This window comes from Rhinatrema bivittatum, chromosome 8, assembly GCF_901001135.1.
Source record: "Rhinatrema bivittatum chromosome 8, aRhiBiv1.1, whole genome shotgun sequence".
Classification (NCBI taxonomy): Eukaryota; Metazoa; Chordata; class Amphibia; order Gymnophiona; family Rhinatrematidae; genus Rhinatrema; species Rhinatrema bivittatum.
The window spans coordinates 181,470,198-181,495,286 of record NC_042622.1 but is presented as its reverse complement, the minus strand read 5'-3'; the positions used below and the strand labels follow the sequence as shown (position 1 = coordinate 181,495,286).

The 25,089-nt window shown below is 45.4% G+C and overlaps 1 protein-coding gene across 2 annotated transcripts; it reads right to left on the bottom strand.

Moving 5' to 3' along the window:
• Positions 1–12,818: 12,818 nt before the first annotated feature.
• MRPS23 (mitochondrial ribosomal protein S23) lies at positions 12,819–21,933 on the bottom strand. 2 transcript variants are annotated; one of them, XM_029613927.1, is made up of 5 exons: positions 21,782–21,933; positions 19,503–19,679; positions 18,721–18,798; positions 16,598–16,721; positions 12,819–13,546 (listed from the first exon to the last, which is right to left on the bottom strand). In XM_029613927.1, exons 1-5 carry the CDS (start codon positions 21,823–21,825, stop codon positions 13,424–13,426), a joined length of 546 nt encoding a protein of 181 aa, XP_029469787.1. In that variant the 5' UTR covers positions 21,826–21,933; the 3' UTR covers positions 12,819–13,423. The 2 variants fall into 2 exon arrangements, with proteins under 2 accessions (XP_029469787.1, XP_029469788.1); XM_029613928.1 differs by lacking the exon at positions 21,782–21,933 and adding an exon at positions 21,475–21,735.
• Positions 21,934–25,089: the final 3,156 nt, after the last annotated feature.

Sequence of the window (25,089 nt, the reverse complement as noted above, 5' to 3'; positions counted from 1 at the left end):
TTTCTCCTGCACACTATCCACATTCCCTTCTAATTTATCGATTTTGGCACTAGCTGAGGTTACAGCAAGTTCCAGATCTACTATCCTGGTTTCAATCTCCTTTATGCGGGAAGTATAATCCTGCACAGCCCTTTTCCACGATAATCCCCATACGCTTGTCCAACTTTTGTGACGTTTTCTCCGCAAACTTTTCCATTAATTGATGGAAGTATGCCTCGCTCCCCCCCCCAGTGGGATAGTCTCGGCGTCTGTGGCTCTCTCTTCCTCCGAGGCCGAATCATCAGCACATGCCATTTTATCAGCATGAGCTGGCTTATTCGCATGCTTGTTTTTCTGCTTTTTGTCCTGTTCAGCCCATATTTATTTATTTGACACTTTTATATACCGACATTAGTGTGCAACATCATACCGGTTTTGAAGGTAAGGACCGACTGCCAGTGTCTTTAGCCTGCAACATGTATTGAAATTCAGAGGCAATGGGGGGTCTAAAACATGCGGATGTTTCAGGATTATGTGCGGGAGCCCAGCTGAGCAGCCGGTCCTTGGGTCAGAGCACAACCGGAAGTCCCTGCAACCATTTTTAAATAGGTGCTCCTGACGATCTCTGGGAACGGCACTGCCCTTGGGACACGGTGGGGAACCTGCAGATATGCATTATTTATTTCACAGCTTTTTTTTATACCATTTTCCAAGCCAAAATAGCAAAATTAATCAACACAAAACAAACGAATTATCCACAACACAAATCAAAATCACAAATAAACTTGAAAGATAAAATAATTTAAAAAACAGGCACAAAGAGGGTCTTCACTGGTGGGGGGAAACATGAGAGCAAAACTGGAGATTAAGGGCCACAATTCATCAACATCTTTGCCCGCAGATACAGAATGGGGAAAAACGTGTAGAGAACCAGGCCAGAAACGGGTTAAGAGGTGCCAGGCGGAAGTGGACCTTCTGGTCTTTATCACCTGTCGTATTCCCCTGGCTGTCCCCGAACAGGTTGTCTCCTGTACACGGGAGGTTCCTCAGCTTCTTGTGTAAATCTTCTCGGATCGTACTAGAGCGTAACCATGCCATCCTACGAGCTACGATGGCTGTTGCAGACGCCCTAGAAGATGTTTCAAATGCCTCATATATTGATCGCAGAAAGTGTCGTGCCAGGCCTCAGGGGTCTTGGGGCAGAGAAGAAACCGATGCTGCTGCTCAAATTACGAGCGAGTCTCTTGTGTTGCCCTTTGGGACATGCTCGAGGCCCTTAGGTAGCGCTGCCTCCATCAACCAGTGGAGCTGCTTCATTCCTTTAGAAGGGGCTCGTGGAATGAAATCATACATTCTAGAAAGGGGGAATGGAAAAATCACGCAGCTCCAGGGCTTTGGAGACACCAGGAATGCCAATTCCAAATGCATAAAGGGATGGTTCCCAGTATGGGGGAGGACTGCAGACCTATTTCCACAAAGATTACAAAGCCAGCTTGAAATCCACCAGGTGCCTCATCATGCCTCTTATGCAAACAGGATGACAACGCTGGGGATGGGGGCTACCATGATGGTGAGAGGCCCAAAGCGGTGGTCCCTCCTACCATCCTCTCAAGGACAGCCCTCAGGATAGCAGAAATGGGGGAGTGGGAGAGGAGGTATCGTATATGGTATTGCAGATGAAGCTGTTGGAGAAGAGCAACGAGGTGCTGCTGGGAGGGACAAGAAAAGTAATTTTGAGAGGGAGAAATAAGAAAGGAATGAAACAGAAAAAGCTTCAGTTTTTCCAAAAATCCAGTCCAAGTTCCCCCCCAGCCCCCAGGATTCAAGTCATTTTTACTTATTTAATTTATTTATTTTTACTGAAAATTCAGTCTTGAATTCCCCAGTTCAGAATTCAGTCCTAAATCTTCCACAAATCTGGTCTGCATGCAATCCCACCTCCTCCTGGATCTGGGAGAGTTTTCCAAATAAAAGTCTGATCTGGATTTTTAAAGTGTTCAATTGTTCTGCAGAATTCCAGAACCACATCAGACAAATACCTGGAAATATTTAAATTGCCTTTTCTTTTCTACACTTTTCAGGAAGCAAAAAAAAAAAAGGATATTCAGTTCCGTCTACAGAGATTAACTCCTGAGCATAATTTTATGCACACCTCTGGATCCCACAGATTGGAAACCAGTGTGTTCATGAGTTAAAAAAAAATAAAACGTGTGACCTGTGCAACTAACTCAAACCGGTCTTAATGGCTTTAACTCCCGAGCGTGTTTTCTGCTGAAAGGCAGAGTTGGTACCGCTGTAGATTATGGACACACAAGCAGAGCTGGAGCGGCTCAGGCTCCTCAACCACGCGGGTGCAAAGTTTAGACTTTTAGTACCAAACCCTCCTGCGCCATCTAGTGGAGGAAATCTAATTTGTGCCAGAAACACGCCAAACGTGCTCGGTGACATTTACAACCCATCGATAGCTCATTAGCTGTAATCAGAAGCACCTTGGGCTTTTTTTCGGTCTGGAAATGCGCAGCAACAAGTAATGCACATTTATGTATCTCCAGTACTGAGCCCCACCCCCATTAAGAATAATTACCAAGAACCTGTATAGAAAGAAAGGTAGGGGTTGTCAGAGGCTTTTCGTCGGAGTTATTCACCGAAAACAAAGCATCAGATAAAGCTACTGACCTTTAGCTAACTGCTGGGAGGTGAGCGCTTAATAAATAATATATTAAGCGCCATGGGGCTCTGTTTGGAGCCTATTTTTAATTAAAGCAGCAGAATTCCCCAAAGGTCATAAGGATTGACATTTCCACTCAGAGCCTTAGTGATGCATCAATCAAGGATTTTATGCAGAAAAGTCCGGACTGGTGGTTGACATTTGGCTAGGGACTGTAACATTTCTTATCCTCCCCATGAATTCTCCTCCCTTCTGGTCTTGAAGTCTCATGACAGTTTAAATCCAGTTCACCTGCCTTTCAGATTACTTTTAAAAAAAAAAATCCCCAGTATATTCCCACTATAAGAGTGGGAATATACTGGGGATTAGGAATATGCCTAAAAAAAAAAAGGCATGAGTCCTAAAATACAAGTGTGCACTCAGCAACCATCCCACTGCAAGCAGCCGGTAAGCTAGGGCCTTTTCAAGGGCTTTCATCAACAGCAGGTATCCCCCTCAAAAAACACCAAATGTTATTTCGATCAGTGCAAGAACCACAGAGAGCTTTCACCCCCTCCCCTGAAACCGACCTTCCTCATTAGCAGCCAGCCCTCAAGCCTGGCAGCTCATTTAACACAAGAGCTAGCCGAGGAAAGCTCTAATCTTCCCGGTTAATTGTGGGCTATTTATAGACCCTCGGAGAGAGCCGGCCCTGCGCTGAGCTGGAATAAGCGTTGACATTTACAGACCTCCTTTCTTACGGTCTGAAAGGCAGCAGAGGCCTCCCTCCCTCTATAGGGCAGTTTCACATTAAAGTGCATTGGATCGCTGGTTATAGAAGCAGATTGTATTAAAGGGGTTTTAAGCCAATGTCAGGAGGGGCGCCCAATCAGGCCATAGGCGGGAAGAAACGTAGCTGGGCCATGTCCTCGGACCTTTTCCAATCCCAGAAAGCGCTACCTGCTTGTTTGCATTCTCCAAGGAATAAGGCACGGCTGTCCCCACGCCACGTGGCATCCCAAGCTGCATGAATGAGGGCGCACGTGCTACTGGTGGAAGCTCGCGCGCATAGCCGGGCCCTCCGGGCTTCTTTAATCAATTTGGCCCCGGAAAGGGCAACGTTTGCAAAGATCCGGTTTCTGCAGCCTCCCGATTTTCCTTCATCTCGCCTGGGCTGTTTCCATGCTTGGAGTTGAGAAAATCTTGAGACAGGTGTAAATTTGCGTGGACTCCCCGAGGCAAAGGCAGCTCTTTTATGCTCTGTCTTCCTCTATTTTTTGGAAGGTTGGGTGGAAGGTACATAAAGACAATTTCTAGGCTACTAAAACCTGTTTGATTATGTAGGATTGAAAACTAAGCTGCAGCCAAACCGGAATCTTTTCTCGACCGCGCCCCCTGGAAGAAAAACTCACCGACAAGTCCATGCAGTAATCTGTGCCTTGAATTTCAGTGCACATTTTTAACACTCGGATTAATTTTTGTTTAATTCTAACGTAGGAAACTAGTGCGATCTAAATGGATCGGGAGTTTAAAAAAAAAAAAAAGGCACATTCAGGCCGATGCAATACAATGAGGGCTGCCAACTCTTCTGTGGAGCAGGACCGGACACTTGGGGGGCCTTTTTCCCCTTTCAAATCGAGCGTTGATTTTTTTTTTTCCTAGGCAGACTCTCTTCTTCTGTGGTTCTCAGGAGGACCAGCTCGAACTAGGAACAAGTGCAGCACAGCTGTGGGAGAGGCAGAGGAGGAGAGTCAACCGAGCCCCGAAAACAGGCAGGTGATTGGAGCGCTGCCACCACTGATTGGGCCCTGGCCTTGCCGGACTGGATTTGACAGTGGCCGATTAGAAGGGTAACCGGACCCTGTACAACAAGCTGCAACACCATGCTGTTGGTCACCCTAAATACAGTGACAACGCCTTATGTTAGAAGGGAATTAGTGTGTCCACCCCTCCCCCACGCAAGCTAATGACCACATGTAAATTTGTTAATGAGGCTATTCTCCCTCAAGCAAAAAAAAAAGTGCACCAGCCCCACACCTTTTTAATCTCCAAAATAAACACCTACTCCAGCACACGCAGTTTTTGAGCAGCCCAAAAAGTGTACAGAAAAGCAGAAAATAAATACTGCTTTTCTGTACTTCCTCTGACTTAATATCATGGCAATATTAAGTCAGAAGAACAAAAAGGAGAACAATTAAAAAAAAAAAAGAATGGCAGCAGTCAGGTTAGGAAAAGGGATGCTCAATTAACCAGCATCTATTTTACTAACACGTGGCTGTGCACAGGTTCGGAAAAATAGACACTCGTAAGATTGAGCATCTGTTTTCCTAACCGGCTGACAGCCTCCTCTCCCGGGCACCCACTTCCAAAGAGGAGCTAAGGGCGCACAATTCCCACTAGTGCCTTTTTACAGCAGCAACCATTTAAATATTAAATCAGGAGCCCTGGAGAGGTCGATCGGTGCACATTAGGAGAGCTGAACACCTGTTTTCCCCGTGCCAATACTGTAGCGGCCTGAATGATGTGTAAAGCGTGCATACAGAATAGGCAGAATGCACATTTTAACTCAGGAAGGGGTGCACCCCTCACTGATAGGCCCATATAGTCCTGTTTAGCCACCACTGCCATTTATCCAGATAAGAATAAGTGATGGCGGTAAACCCAGTTAAATCCATATTTTATTTTTTTTTTAACTTTTTCCCCATTTTTAGAGGGTTTTAAGTGCCAGTGCAGTAGTGCTGGAAACCTCTTGCTGCCACAGGAGTTAAGTTTCCAGCACTAAGGAAAATTGTGTTTGGCCAGTGCACCTCTTTGTATGCTTAATACCCTCATTTGCAAGGGAGTTCCATGCCAGGGCACTAAGCAGTACTCCGTTGTAGGAACATCTGTTTTCAGCATGCAAACCTTGCTACATTGGCAGTAAGTCTTGGGTACAGAAAGTGTGCCTTGAAGTGCAGGCAGAAAGGTGCATTTGGCTGAAGGAGAAAGTTCTGGGAATTGCATCCCCCTGGGATTGCTGTCAAGAATGCAGATTGCTAGTTTTATTTTTTTGCTGCTTTATTTGGGACTAGGCAGAAGTAGGGAATTCATACCAGAAGCCCAGTGCAAGCTCAGAGGCAGCCAAGATCCAGGCTACAGCCCCAGTGGAGCTCTGCCTTGCAATGCCCTGTTTTTTGTAGTGTTAGGACCACCGCCTATTACAAAGGAATATTCAACAACTACAACTTGTTTTAGGAAGGCAACCAGTCCATCATTCAGATTAATAAGCAAAGCTTGTTTTATTATTTTTGACTACCCAGGAATCTATGTCTAGTGCATGAGCTGGGGGAATTTGTATTAATTCTTCCAAGAACGAAAGCTTAAAATCAGGATATGTCATGTTGAGCCAGAGGAATACATTACCAGGCCTCCTTTATAAAGAGGCATATTAATCACATAGCCATTACCAGTCAGGAGTAAGACTGGTCTGTGATGTCATCATATAAAACATCAAGCAACTGCACATTTATGATAAGAGATATACCTTAACTTATAACCACTGCACACTGTCATGAAGGCACTAAACTCTATTTTGTATACAAGATCCTCTTTCTGGATAAGGAAGTTTCTGCAGATCTTTGATGGCACAAGTGATTATGCATGACTAAAATAATACAACTGTCCACAGTTTTGGCAGATTTTAAGGAACCTTTTCTAATTACGCAGCAGCACTACAGCCATGCCTTTATCCAAACAAGAAACACACCTGCTTTTGATGCCAGGCTCATTCTGTAGAAGGAAGAGGAAACCACCTCCACACCTCTGCAGTATGTTATTTCAAGACAAGAGTACAGCTTTTGCACAGCCTGGCTGCTGCTAATCTCTTGCAAGTCACTCTCCACCCTCCTCCTCAGAAAATCTCTTCTCACGCCATCATGGTTTTGGGCAGACGTGGCCAATGAGAAAGCAAATAGCATCTTGTCCTCCCCACGGCACCTGTTTTCTATTCTTGGCTGCCCACTTCAAAGCTCACCCAATGCCAAAAGTCAGAGCTGGTAACCAGGAAGGGACAGAAGCAAATTAGCAAGTACTACAAGTTTAATGTGGGCATGGTGTTCCTTTGGTTGATGGGGGCTGGAGAGGAAATCTCTTCTCAATGTAACCTTCAGTGCCACTCTTGCACCAGCAGGGGGTGCAACAGAATGGAGAAATTACTTACCTGAGAATTTCATTTTCCTTAGTGTAGACAGATGGACTCAGGACCAATGGGTATTGTGCTCTCCTGATAGCAGAAGGGAGACTGAGTCAGATGTCAAAGCTGACGTCACTCTACATATACCCGTGCAGCATGCTCAGCTCTTCAGTATTCTCCTCAAAAAGCCAGTGTGGATAGATGTTGCTTGATACTTGATTACACTTGAGTATACTTGATTAACTTTGAACAGGTTCAACTGATTATATATATATATAAAAACGTTTTGGCATTGGAGACCACCAACGCGCTGAAACAAACGCCGACACCTAGGTAACTGTGGGTGTCTTAAAGGTAGGCCGAGATTTACCCATACAGTCTCAAGATTGATATCCGAGGTTCTCTATTTCTGGAGCAGCCGTGGGCAGGATGCTGAGTCCATCTGTCTACACTAAGGACAACGAAATTATCAGGTAAGTAATTTCTCCATTTCCTAGCGTGTAGCCAGATGGACTCAGGCCCAATGGGATGTAAAAAGCTACTCCCCTACTGGGTGGGAGGCTGCCTGTGGCCCACTTAGTGCTGCCCTTGTGAAGGCTGTATCCTCTCTGGCCTGGACATCCAGGCAGTAGAACCTGGAGAAGGTGTGTAGTGAGGACCATGTCGCCACCCGACAGATCTCGGCTGGCAAAAGCAGCCTGGTTTCAGCCCAGGAGACTGCCTGGGCCCTTGTAGAATACGCCTTGACCTGTAGAGGTAGTGGTTTTCCTGCCTCTATGTAGGCAGCATTAATGACATCATAGCCCGCTGGATCAAAGGTCACCTGCGATGCCGCTTCCCCTTGTTTCTTCCCGCTGTGAAGAACGAACAGGTGATCAGTTTTGCACAAGGATTCCGATCTCTTGAGGTATTGGACTAGGATTCTGCCGCCATTCAGGTGGCGAAGGAGGCGTGAGGCTTCCGAATCTGTGTTCATCTGGTGATGGTAAGGATATGGTCTGGTTCAAATGGAACTGGGAAACCACTTTCGGAAAGAAGGATGGTACCGTACGCAGCTGTATGGTGCCTGGGATGAACCTGAGGAACGGTTCGACAGGATAATGCTTGAAGTTTGGAGATGCACTGAGCTGAGCATACTGCGATCAAGAATGCAGTCTTTAAGGTCAAGAGGCGTAGAGACAGGCCGCTTGTTGGTCTGAAGGACTCCCCTGCTAGGAAGTCTAGTACTAGGTTGAGGTTCCATAGAGGCACCGGCCACTTTAGAGGTAGCCGGAGTTGTTTAACTCCTTTCAGGAAGCAAGACACATCAGGATGAGTTGATAGTAGTCTGATGCTGACCGCTTCGGGCCTGAAACAGGCCAGTGCAGCGACTTGAACCGTGAGGGAATTGAGAGACAACCCCTTCTGCATGCCGTCCAGTAGGAATACTAGGATCGTGGGAATCTTGGCTGTCCTCGGAAGGAGGGCGCGGTCTTCACACCAGGCTTCAGATACTCTCCAGATCCGTATGTAAGACAGAGATGTGGAGAATTTGTGTGCATGGAGAAAGGTGTCAATCACGGCTTTTGAGTAGCCGTGCTTCTTTAGGTTAGTCCTCTCAAGGGTCATACCATAAGAGAGAATCGAGCCTGGTCTTCGTGGGAGATTGGTCCCTGCTGAAGAAGGTCCCTATATGGCGGTAGACGCAGAGGATTCCCCGCCAATAGTCTTCGCATGTCCGCGTACCATGGCCTTCTTGGCCAATCCGGGGCGACTAGTAGGACTAGTTCTCTGTGGTGCTCTATCTTGTGAATGACCCTGCCCAGTAGTGGCCAGGCATACAGGAGGTCTTCCTCTGGCCAGTTCTGGATGAGAGCGTTGATTCCTTGAGACTGTGTTCTCGTCTGCGACGGAAGAATCTGGGGACTTGGGCATTGTGACACTTTGCTAGGAGGTCCATGGCTGGGGGACCCCCTCGATTCACTATCATCTGGAAGGCTGTGTCCGCCAGTGACCATTCCCTCGGGTCTAGGCTCTCTCTGGTGAGATAATCCGCTGAGATGTTGTCTTTTCGCGTGATGTGGGAGGCCGAAAAACCCTTGCAGGTTTGTTTCTGCCAACTCCATGAGAGGGTCTATTTCCAGAGACACCTGCTGCCTTCTGGTTCCTCCATGGCGGCTGATGTAGGCCACGTTTGTGGTGTTATCCGACATGACTTTGACAGACTCGCCTCGGAGTCTGTGGCTGAATCGCAGGTAGGCTAGTCTGACCGCTTGAGCTTCCAGGCATTTTATGTTCCATTCCGCCTCTTCTTTGTTCCATTGTCCCTGGGCTGTTAGTTCCCGACAGTGGGCTCCTCACCCTCGCATCCATGGTGAGCAAGATCCACTTCGGTGCAGATAGGTTTACGCCTCTGCTTAGGTGTTCTTCTTGTAGCCACCATTGAAGCTGATGCCTAACCTCTGTCGGTAGCTGGAGGCAAATTGAGTAGTTCTGGGACACTGGATTCCATCGTGACAATAGGGAGTTAGGGAGTGTTGTAGTGGTCACATATGGGTCCTTGCCCACGGAACAACTTCCAGAGTTGAGGTCAAGAGGCCGAGGACTTGAAGGTAGCCCCATACCTTGGGGGGAACAAAGTTCAACAGGTTTCGCAATTGACCCATCAGTTTCCTTCTCCTTGGAAGGGGAAGGTAGACCTTGTCCAGCTTGGTATCGAACCGGACTCCCAGGTATTCTAGTGACTGGGAGGGCTATAGGCAGCTCTTGGCTGTGTTCACGACCCACCCGAGCTCTTGTGGTAAGTTTTTGACTCTGGTGGTTGCTTGGCGACTTGCCTTTGGAGACTTTGCTCTGATTAGCCAATCGTCCAAGTAAGGATGTACCAGAACTCCTTCTTTCCTCAGTGCAGCCACTACTACCACCATCATTTTGGTGAAGGTTCTGGGAGCGGTGGCTAGTCCGAAGGGTAGCGCTCGAAATTGGTAATGATTGCCCAGTATCGCAAAGCGCAGGAAGCGCTGGTGGTCCTGATGGATTGGGATGTGAAGGTAGGCTTCGGATAGGTCCAGGGAGGTTAAGAATTCTCCCGTTGCACCGCTATTATAACGGAGCGTAGGGTTTCCATGCGGAAGTGTGGTACCCTCAGGTAACGGTTGACAGCCTTGAGGTCCAGGATGGGTCGGAATGTTCCTTCTTTCTTGGGAACGATAAAATAGATGGAATAGTGACCAGTATTTTGTTGAGATATAGGCACTGGAGTTATTGCCCTCAGGCTGAGTAGTCTTGCAAGCATGGTTTCCACTGCCAGTCTCTTAGAGTGGAAGTGGCACGTGATCTCATAAATTTGTCTGGGGGGATGCTTTGGAATTCCAGGGCGAACTCCTCTCGAATAATAGGACCCACTTGTCCGATGTTACTTTTACCCATCTTTGGTAGAAGAGGGTAAGTCTGCCCCCTATGTCTTCTTCCTGTGGTTGGGTCTGTGTCTTCTCATTGTGGGGCACGGCCGGAGCCTGCCCCTGAGCTTGCTCCTCTCTTGATGTGCTTGTTCCGAAAGGACTGAAACCTTCCCGAATTACGAGGTGCTTGGGACTGCATGTTCCTGTAAGGTTTAAAATGCTGCAATCCTCTACCCTTGGTTCTTCAGGGGGAGGAACACTGATATGTTCTTTTGTTCTTGTCTTCAGGTAATCGGGGTACTGGAGATTCGCCCCATTTGTTGGCTAACTTCTCCAGTTCGCTTCCGAACAGGAGAGATCCTTTAAAAGGCATTTTTGTGAGATTCGCCTTGGAAGTCACGTCAGCCGACCAGTTTCGGAGCCATAATTGTCTTCTGTGATGTGCGCACAAGGTCAGCGGTAGCATCGATGAGGAAGGAGACCACAGGTTCCATCGCTTCTCCGGGCGTGGTAGCGTCTCTGGTGAGGATCAAACAGGAACGTGCCTCCAAGGTGCAACAGGAGGCAATTTGTAGCGTTATTGCTGAGACATCAAAGGACTGTTTAAGAACGGCTTCCAGCCTTCTGTCTTGGGCATCCTTCAGTGCCGCTCCTCCCTCCACAGGGATTGTGGTGCGTTTGAGACACCACAGATCATAGCGTCCACTTTAGGGAAGCGTAGAAGTTCGTTGACCATGGGTTCTAGCAGGTATAGGGCTTCTAGTGCCCGTCCCCCTTTAAAACTGGCTTCTGGAGCATTCCATTCCAGGTCAATCAGTTCCTTGATGGGCTCCAACATAGGAAAATAGCATGAGGCTTTACAGAGGTACACCAGCATGGGATTCTTTTTTGGTTCCGCTGTAGGTTCCGAGCCTGGGAGACCCAGTGTCTTCATAGTTTGGGACACAAGGTCTGGTAATTCGGCTTTGTAGAAGAATCGGAGCATGGTGCGGTATGGCTCCATCTCTGGAGGGATTTCCCCTTCTTCCAGGGAGTCTGTTTCTTCCTCTGAGGTGTCTGGCTCCCCAACCGGGATGATCTTGGATAGGAGAGGCATGTCTCGAGAGCCTCAGGAGGTGCTGGGAAGGGCTTGTGCTTCCGGCAGAGTTTGAGGCAAGTGGACAGCCGGGACTGGTTGCACCTGGATAAAGTTTGCAGCCCTTTGAAAAATTCCACCCGGGAGAAGGTTCCTGGGTCCATGTTGATGCCAGGAGGGATTGTAGTGGCAGCCCCAGAGGAACTTTCCTGTGGGGGCGCCGAGTTGGACATAGTTAGGTCCGGGGTGCTATTACCAGTGGTTCCGGATCCCGTTCCTGGCTGTGGTAGGTCTTGACTGGGCTCTCTCTGGTTCTGTTCGCACTGCTGGCACAGAAGGGATTCTAATTCAGGTTACGCAGCTCTCAAGTGGCAGGCTGGGCAAAGGAAGGGTCCCTTGGCCTTCTTGGATGGTGGTGCCATTGTTTGTGCGCGTGTAGAGCTTAAAAACTCGTCCGTGCGAGAGTTATGCTCACAGATGCTCTTAGGTGTGCACGTTGGGAGTGCAGAAGTTATGTGCAGTACATACGCACAAGTTATGCCTGCAGGCAGCGGATTTTGTGAGCGTGGCAGTTATGCGTGCATCGCTGTGTGCACAACCCAGATGTGCGCACTGTTAAGCGTGTATCCCTACAGACACACTCAAGTTAGGCGCCTTGGGCCTCTGGCCTGCTACGCGTGTACAGACGGCGAGGGGGGAAGATGGTGCCGACGACATCGGCAACAAGATGGCGATCCCTCCCCGAGGGTCTCCACATGTGTGGACCCTCGACCAGATCAGGGCCTAGCCAGAGGAAGGCTGCTCAACCCGATTTAAATCTCGTCGGAAGGACGGTACGGCTGTTTGAGCCTTGGAGACCGAAGACTTAGAAGAAAAGGTTTCTACCTTACCGGGTCTCGGCGCTTACCGGTCGCGTGCCGGGCGGTCTCCAGCTGCGGGGGGAGAGGGAAATACCTTCGCCGCCGCTCTCGAATCTGCACCCGCTGCCTTTCAGCCACCCTGGGGGCAACGTCCACGCCAGGAATCGGCTGGCGGACTAAGGCTCACCTCTAAGGGATATTGAATCGACCTCAGGAAAGTCTCGACTGGGGGAGGGACTGTTAGGTTTCACCGCAGGAGAAGCGGGGCTCTCTTCTTAAAGGTAAATTTTCTTCTTTCTTTGTAAATGTTACACTAATCTGTTTTGGATAGTGTCTGCATCTGCTATGGGCGACGGAGAAATACTGAAGCGCTAAACATGCTGCACGAGTATATATAGGCTGCCAGCTTTGAAATCTGATTCCATCTCCCATCTGCTATCAGGAGAGCACAATACCCATTGGTCCTGAGTCCATCTGGCTACACGCTAGGAAAGCAGCTATCACCTTCCCTCTATGAGGCCTACTGGCCCCACAAGAGATAGCTGAACCCTATCCCCTGGCACTGCAGAGATACGGATGATCCAGAAGGCCGGACAATGCTGAGCTTCCTGACAGAGCAGCACAGAAAGCACCTGCAAACAGACAGTGAAGCTGAAAGTGTTTTAATGTTGCAAACTACTATGAAAAAAAAAAAAGCCACTGGAAATCACATTGCCGTGTTTTATGTACAAATGGACATTTATAAACTATTTACAATCAACAGATTTTTCATACAGCAACAAAAATATTAATTCGGCATTCAGTCAAAAAAATATGCTACAGAATCATAGCAATAAATGCTAATAGAAAGCACAGAGCCCTGCTTACTTCTTGGAATAACTCGAGCAAACGTGATTTAGAAATTTTGTATTTCCAAGATTATTGCTTCCTACTCGCCCCTCTCATGTGTTAAACCGTGAGCACTCTCACTGGCAGGAATGGCCAGCAAAAACGGATGCCTTTCTTCTGGGGGAAGGAGGAGGGGTGTTCTTTGTTACATATGAACCCCGTGGATGGGAGCAATCAGTAAGCAAAGCACACGTCAGCTGTCCAGAAAGTTTCAGATGTGGCATCTTGGCCCCGCAAACAACGCATTAAAATTAATCTAGACACATTTGATGGCATGCGTGGGCTTGTCTAGATTAGGGAGTTCTATTTTTTTTTTTTAATTATTCCTGTACAGTTTAATTCATACCATAGCTGCCAATCGCCCAGGGACATCATACTTTACCAGGATGAAGGAGCTAAGACAACAATGGCTATTAGGAGCTGTTAATGTGAGGCTGGGGTTTGCTCTTGTGCTTCTGTCATTGCCTGCTGCTCCTGCATCTCCTCCAACATCTCTCTGAGGTTCATTTCTAAGACAGGATCCCTGTTTTCAGTTGCTTGCCCAACCTACAGAGAGAGCAAACGCAATATGAGCAAACAAAAACAAAAAAACCTTTGCTCAGAAGAAACACATGTACATGAGTCCCTCATCATCTCTAGTCAACAAATATTTCATCAGCCACATTTACATCTTTCGCCATGGTCTGTCTAGCATTGCTGCATTAACAGGGGGTAGGCAAGGCAGCTCCAGCAGCTAACTCCCCTCTCCGTCCAACATGCACTCATCACCATAAAGCAGGAGTGGCCAACTCCAGTCCCCCGGGGCCACAAACAGGCCTGATTTTCAGGACATCTGCAATTAATATGTATGAGAGAGATTTGCTTGCACTGCCTCCATTCTCTCTCATCCGTATTCACTGAGGATATCTTGAAAACCAGGCCAGTTTGTGGCTTTTGAGGACTGCAGCTGGCCAGCCCTGCCATAAAGAGAGGGAGGGGACTGGCTCACTCCCACCACCACCCAGTTGGAGGTGCAGAAGTCCACGCTGGGAATTGTTGGGACATTCATTGCACATCTGAGCAATACTTCCCATTGCATGCCCTCGCATACTTCTTCAGTCTTGGGTTCCAAATGGCATGGAAACCATTTGTAGATTTAAAATAGATACATTCCTCTCCGTCAGTAAGTCGCACGCGCCTGCCACCGCCTCACCAAAAAACCCCCCCAAAAAACCAGATCATTGAGCAGAACCCTCTTAAAGGGACTACATACCAGGTTTTATTTCTTATGCTTTGAATGCAACTCATTCTCCTTCTGCCACCCAATCAATCACAGCTCATGAAATAAAATCACAATCACGCTCCGACGTGCCTTTCCCTTTTCTTTCATACACACAAAGCGAGCCTAATGCTAGGGAAGAATACGTAATACCACAGCAAAGATTCACACGAGCACCTGTAGGTTAATAAAGAAAATCTTGGCAACACAGCCACAGCTTCTATTTATACACTGCCCTCCTTCAAAAAAGGGATCTCAGAGCGCTTCCAGCTTAATAATCAAAATACAAGGAAATAACACCAACGAAGATATTTCAACCCCTGCAGATTCCTTTTTAATATTTATCATTTATATTCTAGGAAATATCATTTAAAAGGTTTTTAAACATTAACATTCCCCCCCCCCTTTGTGATCTATATACTGGGGATAATATATATAAACAGAAGTAGTAAAGCCCGGCCAAGGACGGGGAAGTGTGTAATTGAGATGTGTGGTAGGAGAGAATGCGGGCTGAGCTGGGGTGTACTGTGTGGTAGTAGAGAGGGGACTGGACAAGAGAGAGAGGGGCCGGAGCTCAGTTCCCATATGTGGTAGTAGATAACAGGTTGGACAATACAGGGAGGGAGGGGCGGAGTTCAACCTGCATACCTGTGGTGCAGGTGCAGGGCAATTTTCCTTTTTAGTCGTTAGATTTTTTTTTTCTTTTTTTATATGATTTATATATATATTTTCCCCAATCTGTTTCTAATGACAAATTGATATTTAAAATTTGAATAAAGAATAATAAATTAACATTAAAGTGCAGAGCGAAGCTGGAATCTGCATGTAGAGCTTTGTGACCCTCCCCCCACGGCAGCAGGCCTGAGCCAGCTGCATTTCTCTAAAACACTGAAAAAGGGAGCACATACATTTTCAGAACTTGCAGGCCAGCTGTGATGCATAAGATCAGCATAGGAGGCCCAGTAATTTTGAAAATACTTGTTCAGTAGCACCGCTCCAGCAAACCAGCAGAAATCATTACTGCCAGCCAGCAATCTGCAAGATTTCATGCCAAGGGACAGGCAGCAGCTGAACTTCGGTACTAGCGAGTGCAGCCTGTGGAGCTGGCCCTGCTGGCTAGTCGGCCCCACATCCCGGACTCCTCTATTCCTTTCTCAGGCTTTAACTGCAAGGAGATGCTCTTGCCCAGTGTGCGCTCATCATCCCACTCCTCATTCAGATGCAAAACTTCCAGCTGGCTGCCTACTTCTGTGACCCAGCAGGCTACCCCGCTGCTGCTCTTTCCATTCTAGCCCCTCTCAACCTCCAGTCCCCCGGACTCATTGTCCAACAGCAAGAACTAATGAAGCAGCTCTGAATTGCCCAGCTGGGACTCAGGGAGCACTCCATCCCCATGACAGTGCAAGACCAGCCAGCAGCCAAGAAGTGCACATTCTCCAGCACTCGGAGAGAAGCAGTCACAGAAGCGAGCGAGATGTGTTACAGGGGCAGAGTGTGTTGGAAGCAACAAGGAAGCGGGGGCGGGGAGGGGGGGTGAGAGGCGAGCTAGGACTCTTGCAGAACTGAGAGGCTGCACCCAGCGTGGTATTTATAGCTCTGCCTGTGAGAGGACAGGGCAGCATGTCCCCAACTCAGTGATTACTGCAGCCCATCACCTCTGGTCCCCATAATTCCCTAAATCCTGCCTGCAAACTCTGGCCTGAACGTGTGGGATCGGTGTTGCCCATCTTCAGGTTGGCCGGGACTTCTGTATAGCATCCCCAAACCCTATGATATGCACTGCCAGTGTGCTAGATGTTAATTTTTAGGTGCCTCAGCCAGATTCAAAAGCAGCAAAGTCAGGCCTGAGGCAGACTCACTTCTGCCTGTCCCCATAACGGATAGCACAGGCTAGCATAGGAAATGGTTAAATAGACAGACTCAGGACTGAAACACTAAGATTTTATATACCAGCTAACCCTTTCAAATTGTACATCCCATCTTTGCACTTTTTTCACACTAAGGCATGTTACTTATTTCAAAATGTATTAACCACCTATCAACATTTTCATTAAAACATTCATAATATAAAGTAAACTATAAAACAATACAAATCAATACAATAAACACAGACAGACAAAATATAATCATATCACTCGCACCTTCTTTGAGATGTGTGTCACATTATCAGCTCTGTACTGCAAGAAACTGTATGTGTTGTTCAAACTTGCCTTACTGGTTTATCAGCTTGGAAATATGGACCTTTTTCCTTGAAAAGTAAAACTATGCAGCAACATACAGTGTGCATGAGAGCTAAGTGCACACACAGAAGTCAGGTAGTAAATCCAGGGAATACGTACAGGGGCAGACCCTTTTCTCCTCAGAATGATTCCTTCTGCCAACAGAGCCTTGCCTGCTTCTTCAAACAATATTTTTTCATCCGTTTCACCCAGTTTCTTAAGCTCCTGGAACTTCTCAACAAACCTTCAATTTCAAAACAAAATTGTTAACAATTAATCTGCAAAACCACTGTGTTTCAAAGAAAGCTGCTGACTACACCCTCCGGGAAAAGATGAAAGGTTAGAAAGTAAAGCTGCAGGCAACTAAAGTAATCCGGAGAGGATGGAAGGAAGGAAAAACTTGGGAAATGGATAAGCTACAACTATCCTGGGACAAAAAGCATGCTGTTATCCCTTTTGGGACATTTGGATTTCGATTTAACTTTATAACCAGTTGGTAAGACCTTCAGTTTATAAAGACTGCAGAAATGTTATTTTTGAATTGGATGTAAAGAAAAACAAATCTTAAAAAAAAAAAAAAAAAAATGTACAGGGAAGCAATCACAAAGCATGATCATGGTTTATTGATGTATAAAAGAAAACACCACATGATCCAGAGTTTCTCGGAAAGAAGGGAAGCGTCAAAGAAATCTCTTTGTACAGTTCCTGGTGGTTGTATACCTGAGATTAGCACAGCTACCACATACAGATCCTCCATGAAGAAATTAAATGGTGTTTTACAAATGGCTGAATTTTATTTTGTTTTATGGGCATGCGCCCTTGTTATTAGGCAAGATCATGTCCCCCGTATGAATCACTGCAAATCTGCGTACATGTGAGAGACGCTATTGCAAACAGGATGGTTATTGGTCCACAAGTGTAGATTATAAAAACACAATCCCGCAGATCTAATACCTTGCACGGCTTGAGAAGCATCCATAACCCCCGATCCAATACGGGAATTAGCGCGTCCAAAACACACGTCCAAATCACCATGTAGCTAATAGCACTCATTATATGGAAATTCATGTAGATGAGGTTATTAGCTAATCCCCGCAGTCCAATACATTTTCCCCATGGCCAATGGGCTCTTGCAACATGGCAAATTTTATGCCAGCCCAGGGCTGGCGTAAAGGTATTCCACGCTCAAGGATGCATTGAAAAAAAAAAAAAAAAAAGAAAAATCCTGCTTTCTGTGATTCTTCCTAATAGTATCATAGCAACACTAAGTAGAAGGAACCAGATAAAGTGGTGATTTATTAAATAAATAAATAAATAAATAAATAAATAAGGCTTTAAAACAAATTTTTCTTTTGGACGCCCAATACACACACAAGATACACAGTCCAGGCCATGTATCTTGTGCTCCTAGATTGAGCGTCCGTTTTCTCTACCAGCTTGACAGCCACCTCTCCTGTGCGCCCGATGCCGAGATGGTGCTAGGACCGCACATTTGTCCCTAGCGCCTCCTTTTCAGCGTGACCTCCCCATTTAAATATTCGATCGTGCGCCCAGGAGAGGTGGCTGGGCACGCGTTAGGAAAGTGGGCACTCAACACCAAGCACCTGTTTTTCTGCGCACATTTATTGGATCAGCCTGAATGTGAGACCAAAACTGTAAATATAATGAAGGTGAACACTTATGATCCTTGTAGGTTTGTTCTTTTGGCGTTTAAAGTTATCCTTTATGCAGTTGTACAAAGATGATACACACACCAGAAAATTAGGCTGATTTTTCCATTATTGTACCTGTTTGCAAAGAGGAATTGCACTTGCCAAATTTGATTCCTATCAGTTTTGGTATTTACTCATGATTTAATATCTCAACTCTTGCCACAAGTGCCATGGAGTCTCTACTCTCCACAGCGTAGACCATACCTTCCTTTCATATCTCATTCAAATCCCATCACTCATATCAGCAACGTTCTCCCCCCTACCAGAGCTCTGGCTTGGCAATAGATCACAGGGAAAAAGCACAGCTTCCTCCTTCAGCCAGTGGATCTGGGATGTCTCTGTTTTCATTCCAAACAGGAGCCGGGCCTTACCCTGCTGAAATCGGCACAGAGGTGAACTGGCTGCAGGAATGTGAGCTTGTGAATTATTTTTTAAAATCATGCTTAACAAGTCTACAATAAATGAATACAGGTATTGTACACAAACATCTTGTGAGCTTTATAAATACTGCTTAATGTTATACTGTCCTACCTCTGGCTGGCAGACTTGAAATTTGATCGGGACAGGTCAAATGGTCTAGGACCAGTTCCATAAATCTCAAAAAATTTCCTGTTGAGGGAACAAATGATCAGATCTAAATATTTAAAGTTAAATAAAATTTCACTAGCTGTAACTTGTTAAATTCAGTGAAGGTTGTGTGGTGTCCAGCTCCGCAACCACCTGCTCTCTACTCAGGACTGTGCACAGGCCGGGGACACAGCACATTTGTCACCATAGTCTGCATCCTGGCAAGAAAGGGAAACTGCAGCTAGTGTTTGTGCATGTCTTTGCTGTGTTTTGTTAAGTGTATGGTATGAGGTAAGAATGCAGGCAGGTAGTGGCAGCATGCATTACAGGGCTCACAGTGCCCCCTAGTGACCACAGAGAAAACAGTACAGAGAACCATCAGCCAAGGTAGAGAGATTCTCAATTACCAGATTTATACCCAGCTAGCCACATAACATATTGGATGCCAACTGCTTACTGCCCTGAATTTCTTAATGGCTACTATTCTCAGTGATTCTAGAGTATACAAAGCATTTCATTTGATTTTGTAAATTAATTAGAAAAAAGCATTTTATATATTGCTTTTTCTGATCTTTACACAAATTGGAGAACTTATGAACCTTAAATAGGCACCTATTTCTTCCCCAATACACTATTCAGGTCTTCTGAGCTGTAAATGCAAAGCTCCAGGTTACACACAAAGGCAAACTGAACTCTGCATGGTTTAGAATAGCTAAAAAAACAAAAAAAAACAAAAAACAACTTACACTCTGATTAGATCTTCTTCGTACAAAATAGGGGGAACATTATCCTCCACTTTAAAAAAGCGGGTAGTAGGAGCCTGGTAAACTGGCTCCTTTTTAGGAGGGAAGGCAGCATATACATCATACCAGATAGGTTTCTCAGACTGTTTGATGACACCAGCACGCATCAGGTCACGCACTCTGCCATGTAGAGGAGAAAAAGATAGAAGGAAACACAAATAATGAAGAATTACAGAAATAAAAATACTGAGCAGCAAGCAGTCACTAGATTGGGAAAAGCAGTTCCCAATGGTACATTTGTACTGTATATATTTATATTCTGATTTTTCAGGCACTTCAAAGCAGATTACATTCAGATACTGAAGGTATTTCTCTATCCCTAAAGGGCTTACAATCTAAGTTCGTATCTGAGTTTCTTGCCTATAATTCTTCTAGAGTAAAAATAATGTCTGCTAAATAAAACACTTTACAGACTGAAAACTATTGCAGTCTAAAGCTGCACCCATTTGTGATACCGAGCAATCAGGACTAGTCAGAGAATAGACTCCAGGCTGGACTCTGGCAACAATCTTTATAAACTTTTTTATTGTTAAGCAATAATAAACAAAACAAGTTAGCTGGTTTATGCACTTCAACAAAATAATTGCAACTTAGGGTTTGCATCACATTTTCAAAGCTTCTGTCTTTCTCCCTGGGCCTCCCTCAACCCTCTGGCCCTGGTCTCTTATCCCCGCTAGCAGTACTCCACCCTATCCCAGAATCCCTTGCTGGGTTGGGTCTTAAGGACCAGTATAGTTAGCTGTATCCGATCCTTTAAGGCAGTGGTCCCCAACCCTGTCCTGGGGGCCCACCAGCCAGTCGGGTTTTCAAGATATCCACAATGAATATGCATGAGAGAAAATTTGCATGCACTGCCTCCATAACATGCAAATTTTCTCTCATGCATATTCATTGTGGATATCCTGAAAACCCGACTGGTTGGTGGGCCCCCAGGACTGGGTTGGGGACCACTGTTTTAAGGTGTTCTGAGGGAGTTCCTTACATACTCCCACACACCATTACCTTTGTACTTTTTATATTACAGCCACAAATCAAAACTAAACAATGCAGGAAGTTTGTTTCACAGTTCAGATATGGATCAATAGAATAGCACCCAGCTTTATTAACTGAATGTGGCCTCACCTCTAGCATGAAATACAAATTAAAATGTTAAAGGAAATTTTAAACTAACTGTGAAAACATTTAACAATTACTAGTGTATTTTTCATCTTAAAGTGCAATTTTTAATATTTTGTTTTACCTTTTTATTAATTATTTAATTTATGAAAGTATTCTGATTGATGCACTGCTTTGTCAACCATTGTGATGACTATGCCGAACGACGGTATATAAAACCCCCCCACAATAAACAATACTAGTCCTGATATTGTACACCAGTGGTTCTCAACCCTGTCCTGGGGACCCCCCCAGCTGTAACATGCAAATTTTCTCATGCATATTCATTGTGGATATCTTGAAAACCCGACTGGCTGGGGGGGGGCCCCCAGGATAGGGTTGAGAACCACTGTTGTACACAGTCCCGGAAGAAAAAGCTGCCAGCAATTGGGAATAGCAGAGCTTTCACTGGACAAGTTAAGAGGCAGGAGTTGGCTGGAGAAGGGGGATCTATAACTACCTGCTTCTGGGTATACAGGGTCCCTGGTCATGCCATGAGCCCTGCTTTTCTTTGTCTCAGCTGAGACTAGTATTGTTTATTGTGGGTTTATTGGGGGCTCCAACTCTCTGGCCTTGAGCTGGAATCCTGCTGTTTGTCCGTGTTCATTTCAGGGACCCTGCTTCTCTGGCCCGAGCTGGGATCCTATTGTTTGGTGTGTGTATGCCAGGCACCCCGGAGCTGGGATCCCGCTATTTGTACCCCCTGTGTGCCAGGGACCTCGCTGCTCTGGCCCCGAGCTAAATTCCTGCTTGTTTGTACCTGTGCGTGCCAGGGACCCCGTTTCTCTGGCTCTGGGTTAGGATCCAATGTTAATCCCTCGGCACGCCAGGGACCTCGCTTCTTTGGCCCCAAGCTGGGATCCCACTGTTTGTCCCTGTGCATGCCAGGGATCCTGCTTCTCTGGTCCCCAAATTAGGATCCCGCTGTTTGTCTCTTTGCATGCCAGGGACCTCGCTTCTCCAGCCCTGGGATCCTGCTCTTTTTTTTCCGGTGAACGTCAAGGGCCCCGGTTAGCTCACACTGTCACCCACGCAACCCGAGGTCGGCGAGGTCCCCAGCCCAATACCTGGTGAAGATGGTGCCCAGTTTCTCCAGCCGGCTGCCCGCCATGCTTCAGTGCCCCGGAAGCGGAAATCGCGCCTCCTCCAGGCAACAATAATAGAGCTGCGGAGAAAACGCTGCAGCCAGACAGAAGCAATCAGTGCCGAGCGTTAAGAGGGCCCGAGCTGCGCCTATATAATGGACTTGTCTCATAGTCTGCCAGTGCAGTATTGCACTGTGTGTTATATTGTAATACCAACACGGCCAGAAATACTAATACTGCTTTGTGTCCGATGGATACACACCAAGAAGCAATGCTGGCGCGTTCCTCTATATTCAGACCTAAAAATGGTAAAACTATGACGTGCCTTAAGGACATTTTTTGATCTTGCAATTTTGGTTTTCCATCCATTCTATGTCTACAGGGAAAAAATGTTAGCAAATAAGACAGAGTGACAGTCCTCCCGCTGAGAGGCACAAATTACCGTGGATCCCTTTGGAACATAAGAAAATGCCATACTGGGTCAGATCAAGGGTCCATCAACCCAGCATCCTGTTTCCAACAGTGGCCAATCCAGGCCATAAGAACCTGGCAAGGACCAAAAAACTAAGTCTATTCCATGTTACCGTTGCTAGTAATAGCAGTGGCTATTCTCTAAGTGAACTTAATAGCAGGTAATGGATTTCTCCTCCAGGTAGCCCAAGTGGCTTCTGAGTCGGTATGACTAGGATTCTGTCCCCTCCAACCACCCAATTTATCAAAACGATTAGGGGTGTAAACTCAACACAAATTACCCCTTGGTGGATGCATTGAAGGTGTTTGTACAATATTAGGAGAGCTCAAGCATCCACAGAGCTGACACCTATGTATCCACCCCTGTATCATCAGGGTAATAAATGTATTAAATATTTACTTTGGAATGCTGGGAGTTTGTTTTATATATATATATAACGTGCAATGATGACCAAGCATTAGTTCCTGAAACACTGGGGAAGGGCTGGGTGCATTTCTTTTCAATGTATCTGTGTTTGAAATCGATTACTGTATGTTCGTTTCCTGTCAGTGCTGTAGGTTAAATGTATTGTCATTTAGTACTAAAAGCTGAGGGGGACAGTCAATACCTGGGAGACTGGCTAAAAAAAAACCCAAACCCTCTTCTGCTTCTTAGTAGTCTTCAGAACCATTGATCTGGTAATGGTTTTTGCTTGATTTCAGAGTTTCATAGTACATATTTAACTTACCAAAAGTTTTACAATGATTTTTGCTTGGCCATTGTGAAAGCTTTTTATCAAGGTCTGCTTGTGTGATTGTAATCATAAATGCAGTTCTAGCCAAACACAGCTTTCCTCTTTCATATCAATTAAAATAAACTTTTATATCCTGTCAGTTTACTGGGCTGTGTTGATTTTTTTTTCTTTCACTGCATCAATTCTGCTGAGGAGAGAACCCTTCAAGGCTATGCAAAGGGAAACTACTTCTCGGTTGTTACTGGATCATACAAATGATAATTTCCTTAGTACATTTCCCATAAAATGCCATGTTAGTCCACTTGAATACACAAAAATAAAGATTATATAGAGAATTTATTTTTTAGTTAGAGTGATACCTTTTACAATACATTTCTTGACTAGCTTTCGAGGAGTGGGGGGGAGTATGATGGAAATGCCCTTTATGATTCTTATGGTTATGGCATTCACACTACTTTATATTTTCTGGTAATGTTATTTTATGCTCATTTTATTCTGACCTGAAGAGAGGATTAGTTCTCTAAAACTAGTCAAGAAATAGATTGCTAGTCCAATAAATAGGTATCACTATATATAGAGGATGTGGTTAGTGCAGTCAGTGTAGCTGGGTTCAAAAAAGGTTTAGATAAGTTCTTGGAGAAGCCCATTAACTGCTATTAATCAAGTTTACTTAGGGAATAGCCATTGCTATTAATTGCATCAGTTTGCCAGGTTCTTGTGGCCTAGTTTGGCCTCTGTTGGAAACAGGATGCTGGGCTTGATGGACCCTTGGTCTAACCCAGCATGGCAATTTCTTATGTTCTTATATAATTTTTGTTTTGCTTTCATTTGTTAACCTTTATTTGTGTACATTTCCCATCTTTGGAGGAAGGCTGTGCTAATTTACAAAAAATGACCACAAGATGGAGTCCCTCTGAATGGTTTAAAGGAGAAGCAGTTGCTTGCGGCATCCCATCTGGCACTTGGCATTTGTAGGTGATTAATGGCTTGCTAGAGTCTGCCAAGGTTGTACATCCCCTGTTTTAAACTATCTTTTCAATGTAGCTGGCATTCCAGGAACTTAATTTCTAGGAACAAGATTATTATTTATTGAGCAATGTGTACCCAGCCATGTTTTCAATGAATTACACAATTTTAATATTCATTTCCAGCTACAGAAGTATCTCAAAATGCTCAATAATCCATTCAAGACTGGATTCTTTTCCTGGACTGGCATATGAATTCTACACAGTTGTGATGGTGCATGAGTTTTTGAGACTGCTCTTTGGACATCTGGAGAAAAGAGACCTAAGTGGTTTCAAAAGCTCATGCACTACCATCATGTAGGTTCAATAAATGCTAACACAACCTGCACAGAATCAAGTTTGCTGCAGGATTTATATAGCTATTCTAATTCTGTAATATGACCTTATAGAATCTTACATCTTTAAGAGGTAAAATAGCTTCAAGCACATTTTTTTTCCTGACTAGTATATGAAAACTGTCCTGTCTATCCCCCTAATGGCCCTAGTAGAAGGCTCTCACTCCCTGCTAAAAGCCAGAACATTATTAGAGAGCATAAAACCAGAATTCAGTCCACAAAAGCAGAAGGGAATAATTTAAGAGGCACATGAAACATACACTCACAGATATTCATGTCAATCTAGCCAACTTCTGGTCAGCAGACGGAAATGTTGCTATAATTGGGACAGCCCCCACCCCAAATCATATTGCAAGATTAAAGCTGCTATGTGATCTAGTGCCTGGGGAGAGACTTACTTACTTACTTTATTTATTTATTGCTTTTTTATACCGACATTCATGACATCGGTCATATCATATCGGTTTACAGAAAAACATAAGTGTCGTAACAATTGACAATAACAAGAAGGAGCAAAAAGTTACAATCAAACGGGAGTGGAACTTCGGAGGTGGAAAATCAGAGGGAAAAAGTTAACTTAGCATTAAAATACAACTATAGAGTTGGGGAGCTTGGAAGACCTTAAAAATGGTGCAGGGCTATTGCAATGGTTAGGGGAACGTCTGTTTGAACTGATACAGGGCTGTTGCAATGATTAAGGGAAAGCCTTAGGCCTCCTCGAGTCT